The sequence below is a fragment of the Sphaeroforma arctica genome (assembly GCF_001186125.1).
Source record: "Sphaeroforma arctica JP610 unplaced genomic scaffold supercont1.99, whole genome shotgun sequence".
Taxonomy (NCBI): Eukaryota; class Ichthyosporea; order Ichthyophonida; genus Sphaeroforma; species Sphaeroforma arctica.
Genome location: NW_014040459.1, coordinates 9,462 through 15,799, shown reverse-complemented (window position 1 = coordinate 15,799; position 6,338 = coordinate 9,462). Strand labels below are relative to the sequence as shown.

Genomic DNA, 6,338 nt, shown 5'->3' with positions numbered 1-6,338 from the left:
TATATATATATATATGTATTCATATATATATATATATATATATATGCGTGTGTGTGCGTGTGAGTGTGTGTACATTTGTAGATCCTTAATATCAGCAGATGCATTTGCCTATCATTTGATGCACATGTGTGTATACACACCAGGAAAATATATATGACTTTCAAGATATAAACTGAGAACTAAAAGCGCTACATGGGCTTGACGTGTGTGAACAAAAATACGAATTGAAGAAAAGTGCGCGTGTAAAACGTATCCTATTAAGTTGTATACTGCTAATTTCGCAAATCTAAACTGATAGACCACAAAGAAGATTGTGAGAAACGAGACGGCAACATAAAAGTAAACTACTACGTAAGAACTGCAACTCGTAGAAAGTGTTTTGTGCTGACTGAGTACAGTGCACTTACCCGACAGCGGTTTGTAATACAGAATTATCATTGACGACAATTTCAGCGGCGTAAGTCAACGACAGGCATGTCAAAGACAGCACTAACCGTGGGAACATATTTAAGAATAGCGAGCTCTGTATTTGAAGATATCCTTAACTGGTCTTTATAATGGTATGATAGGTTACTGTATATATTGGAGAGGCTTGTAAAAATATATGCTAATGAACTCACTATCACAGACTTTCTATCGTTAACAGAGAAGATGATTGAGTATACACTACATGTATGTGTGTGACGCGACGTAACGGTAGTAATTGTTTAGCACCTCCCTCCTAATTGCATGCAATAACGTCTACTACAACACGCATAGACATCTTCTACAATTGAAAGCATCTATTGGAGTATCTTCCTATGGGAATCTGGGTCAAACAGCGCTTTCAGTACTTGCGAGGTGTGACCGATTATTTTGGATTTATTTCCTGTTTTTTATATAAAAACCAAAAAAGTTATACATACATATATTTATGTATTTTTAAAAATAGCGGCTACGATGTGTTTATATATGAACTATTTACTCCATATATTCCATTTTAGAAGGCTATGCTCCATATACCTCTTGGAAACATTTTGTTTTAAAAAACGAAACTGTCTCAGTCAGTTAGGACTCTCAGATTTAAGACTCCAGAGTGGTCAGTGGTTCACCATCAATAATACCGGACTGAATTTTACAGAAATAAATCACCTTTTGTTTCTAAAAATATATAGTGTGTTTGATTTGGAAAGTAAAAGCAGTAAACACTTCATCGCTTCCAGTATAATTCTATTTTTATTTTAAAAATTTAACATAGATCAAAAAGTTCAAAATTTAACACACAAAAAAAGCAATTTGTCAAAACTAATCGAAAATTTTCAGTAAAGTAATCGCGAAATATCAATATGAGCAACCGTCAAAACGATTCACTAATAACTAAAATATTCTATTCTATGACCAATCAATAACAGTATGTTAAAATGCGGTAGCAAATGCATTGTGGACCTAATCTCATTACGTTATGGGGATACAGAATAGAAGTTGAACGTAAACGCATGTTTATTAAATTTTGAAATGTGATCAGAAGGGCCTATCTATTTTTAAGTTCTTTTTATAGGACTGGTTCGTGTGGTTAATCGTTACACAACTAAATTTTTAGACCCGAAAGGTGCACTTATATGCCTACAAAGGACCGATGAAGAATAAAAGTATGTAGAACGTAAACGTATATTTATTCGATTTGTAAACGTTTTAACGGAAAACGGTTAGCTGTTTTATTTCGTGGAGTGATGAGACTCATGAGAGTGGAGTGTGGACTAAAAACCGAACTGTATTTTAAAATTTTGAAGATATCCTGCTGACAATCTGGAGCCAAGGAGTCAGGACTCAGGAGACCTGGAGTCTTGGACTGACTGGATTCTGGAACTTTTCATGAGGCCAAGAGGTGGCACTGCCGGTACGGCGGTAGGAGGGCCCAATGTTTTACTGTTTATATGACTGTTTTCCATTTATATTTGGTTTTAGGGTTTTAGGGTTTCGCCACTATTCCTAACATTTACAACGCTACCCTAAAAGCCGCCCATTGGCCCTGACCTCCTTCAGCAATTACAGGAGTGCCACGACTTCCACGGTATCTGGACCCTCCACGAACACCTTGGATCTTTTCTCCAGCGTGTTGAAGAACCACCGTACCCTCACCCGTACCTGACACATCAACAGATGTTCCCTATACCCCGGCTAATCACGCTGTTGAAGTACTACTTCCAAATATCGGTTCAAACCAAATCATCGCGCTTGTTGGTTCCGAATATGATACTTCCGATCCAGGCCAGCCAACACATACCGAATTCATCCGTGGTCTGGTGCGGCATTGGCTTACCCCCATCCTCGCTTCTCGACCGGAATATGACGGATAACCTGGTCCTTCTCGGTATTTCGTACTCTTCACTGACCCTTTCCGCGGCACTACACGGCGCAGACCCGATCCGTACCACAGAGGCGGGTACTCTACTTAGTAGGTCAACAAGAAAATATATGGAACATTCGATAGCAACAGTGTTTTGTCAACACCGGCCCGAATTGACTCAGCACAAATCTTTCATTGTCGACCCACTTGGCCCAAGCTTCAAACGGAAATTTACTGACCAATTCTTCCCATCGATCTTTCCTGAACCACTACAGCGACTATGAGAGCCATACTATATGTTCATACATTGTATCATACATACTTGCCATTTTTGAAATAAATAATATTATCCCTATGCCTAAAAGTAAGATAAAACTAACATTCTCGCGCACCGCCGTTTTGCCTAGCATTCTCGTACACTGCCAACTATGCCTACCATTCTTGTACACCGCCAATTATGCCTACCATTCTCGCACACCGCCAATTATGCCTACCATTCTCGTACACCTCCGACAATAAACATCACAACTGTTTTAAAATTAATTACACGTGATGTTATTATTCCTAACGGGCATACATCACATACTGCCATACCAACATGTGTCACATGGACAACAGGTAACACATAATGCCATACCAATATATGCCACATATATCACATATATCACATTATAATATTATTTTATCAATTGCATGAATATAGTTGAATTGTCTATTAATTAGCACATGCAACAGTTAATCGTTTATATTCGAGTCGTGAAAACTAGCATACTTGAAGTTGTTACTACATTTAGTAAGCAGGCTACACCAGCTACTTTACCAAAAAAAAAGATAATGGAACAACTATCAATGTTGATACACCATTCAGAGTACCCCCGCGTCATTCAGCAAAGTCAAAGAATAAATATTACACAATATATGCAGAACCTAGAGACGAGAAAGACAATAATAGAGAAGATGGTAACCGGGAGCAACCGTTGAACGACAAGGATCATAGAGAACTAAGAAATGGTCTTGATCTTGGACGTGATGATGAGGGCGATACACCTAAAGAGAGAGAAAATTTGCTATGATATTCTATAAATTGCTAATAAAGAATTAGCTCTAATAAAAATCGCTATTTATCCCTAATAAATAGTGTTATCCCTAATAGTGTTAATAATGTTAACAATTCTAATAGTGTTAATAGTGTTAACAATTCTAATAGTGTTAATGTAAACTTCGATGGATATTTGTATGTTTCAAACTATGTTATATAAACTAAAATACAATTTAAGTCAGTTAGGATTTAGCAGTGGTAGCTTGTGTAAGAATGATCCGGACTGCCTCTTGGTAAGAGCCTTAATATCCTCGATCACACAGGACGTACCTCTAGTTGTTCTTTATTGAATAATTTTCACTAGAAGTACTAACTGTTCATGACCACATGTCTAATTTATAGATAGACATAAGTGTAAGATTCGTTCTATCAAGGCGATATTAACACTTTAGAGTAATTAAAAGCTTAGGTTAAGTCTAAGTATCGTGAAATTCGAAGTAAACAAATGAAATGAGTCTTTTGGTAAAGTTAGGTATGCCTCGTGAAAACAGCAATACTCTGAGGGATTGTGAGGCTGAGACATTGCCTATATATAATCCTCTCAGTACTGTTTTCGCCGAAAGGATTATATTTAGTGATTCGTTGTCGCTCTATTAGAAACTAGGGTATGTTTCGTTGGGGCGAATCCGAGAGACTCATAAAATCCTATCTTTAGAAGAAGAAAAAAAATGAAAAATACTCTTGATGTCCTTAGTTATTGCATTAACCAATAACTTGCCACTTATCAAGAATTACCGACTTAGCCTTCATCAGACTGGCACATCTGGTTGGCTGATCGGAGGATCAATAACGTTAATAGTCCCTAGAAACCTATATTCGGTTGAGCCATCTCGCTACCGAAGTATTCAGATATAAATAAAGTTGGAAAGTAAATATAGTTCTATTAATAGAACTAGACCAACTTTTATGTTTGGTATTTTACTGGGGCCTTTTAATGGCCTCGTCCAAATATCTGATATGTAAAATGGAAAAGGAATTAATTAATAAAACCGTTAAAAAGCATTTAGGAAACTTAAGTTCATCGCACTATTAAGAGTACGTTTATAGTTTACGTACTGCCTATGAGTACGTTTATAACGTAGAGTCTAATGTGGAGGCCCGGCTACTACACAGCCCCCACCCATTTTTGAGACCAAGGAGAAGCAAGTTTCTTACTTAAGCTGATTATGGGTCAAAAAGCGAGAAAGGAAAAACGGGTCGAAAACATTGAGTAGCATAAAGTATAGTTAATGTTTCTCAGGCGGAGAAGTTAAGTGCTCTCGGCTAACCTGTGATTTTTGGGCTTAGGTCTAGTAGGTCCGCGGTGGCCGACTGAACATTTCTTACTCTTCAGTGTCTTAACCACATATGAAGGATGAGCATTAAGGCTCTGGACAAATGCTGTAGGCGGATAAGTTTTGACTTCCGTTCCTTCAGACGATGGAAACATGCTATCTTTTTCAGCTTGTGACTTATGCAGGCGTTTACGCTTAAAGGCTTTTAAATAGTCTTGGTTATCGAAAGCATCTGAAGTCAACTCAGCTATTGTACCGTCTACAAAGCGTGTACGATAGTATGTATAGTCACCCTTATCCGTTCTCCATATAATGTCTCTAAATTCAGAACGATCAAGAGGGGCATTAGAGTCATGTCTTCTTGCGAGTATAATCTCTGTAGTCGGAATACGACTTGTGCCTATATTAAGCGCACTAGAACCATCTGGGTTATTTACCTCGTACGTTCCGCTTTTAGTGTCTGCTACAGAGATTATGTATGGACCTGTCCATTTAGATGTTAATACAGTAGCATCGGAATTACGTTGACGGATGTTAACTTTGTCACCAACCTGATACTCTGCTATCTTCTTGGTAGTGTTCCAACGCTTTTACCTTTTAAATAAGGCTATATTGCGTGTTTCTCGCAAGCAAGAATATACAACGTTATAAATACGTTGGACCTTCTCTAACCATGGTAACCCATGGTGATCGGGTTCGTCCTTTTTAAAAGAGATTTGTAACTCACTATATCTGCCACGAAAATAGTGAGCGGGTGTAGTTCCTGTAACCGGATCAGCACACTCGTTCATCTGTGTTTTCATCCGTTAATGCAGTACGCAAGAGGAACTTAAGTCTTCTATGGTGCGTTTCATTCGCGGCTTGCGTTTGCGGCTTATATGGCACACCTCTCTTATGGCATATGCCTGATACGAGTACTAGCGATTCCATAACGTCATCGCAGAACTCACTACCGTTATCAGTGCACATAATACCCGGCCACCCGTGGTCAGCAAAGACTTGGCAACATAATTCTGCCACGGTCTGCGTATTCTTATCCTTTAATGGATAGAGCAAGTTAAACCGTGACGCCACATCAAAGAAGTGGCATACGTAACGGTCGCCTGTGTGCTCGGACGTGGGCAGGTCATTTACATCAATGATGACCCTGCGCCATGGAACATCTTCAGTCACGCTCTTAAGCGATGCGAAACCATAGCGCTTGATCTGATTGAGATCACAGTCTGTGCATGACTGATATACTCTGTCAACTAAAGTTGCCAGCTTAGGGTGCGCGATCCCACGTCGTTTAGCATCTTTGAGTGCTTCTACTACGTTCTGGTGCTTCAGCTTATGATGTTGCTTCAGCCAAGCAAGAATGTTTTCATCATTCTGCTCTTCCAGAATAAAGGTAGGGTGTTGAGAATCCACTTGCGTGGTCTCTAAGTCTGGAGTGTTTTCAGACTCCTGTCCTGTTTTTACATGAGCGTCATAATCGCGCTCATGTGCGTTAGATACACCTGACTTATTAAATAGTCGCATTATATGTGTATACGCTTCAGGATTGTCTTTCATTAATCCCTTTAAAAATAAGGTTTGAAAGACCTCGTGCTTGGACTTTATGTTATTAAACAGAGTCCTAGCTAGAGACTGACGCTTC

General features: G+C 38.8%; 1 protein-coding gene across 1 annotated transcript in view; it reads right to left on the bottom strand.

The window, feature by feature from the left end:
• SARC_02257 (hypothetical protein) overlaps positions 1-895 on the bottom strand; it is a 12,116-nt gene extending 11,221 nt beyond the window's left edge. The window contains exon 1 of the mRNA XM_014303995.1: positions 408-895. Within this exon, the coding sequence (XP_014159470.1) occupies positions 408-505 (98 nt within the window). The 5' untranslated portion in view covers positions 506-895. The remainder of the gene's footprint in view (positions 1-407) is intronic.
• Positions 896-6,338: the final 5,443 nt, after the last annotated feature.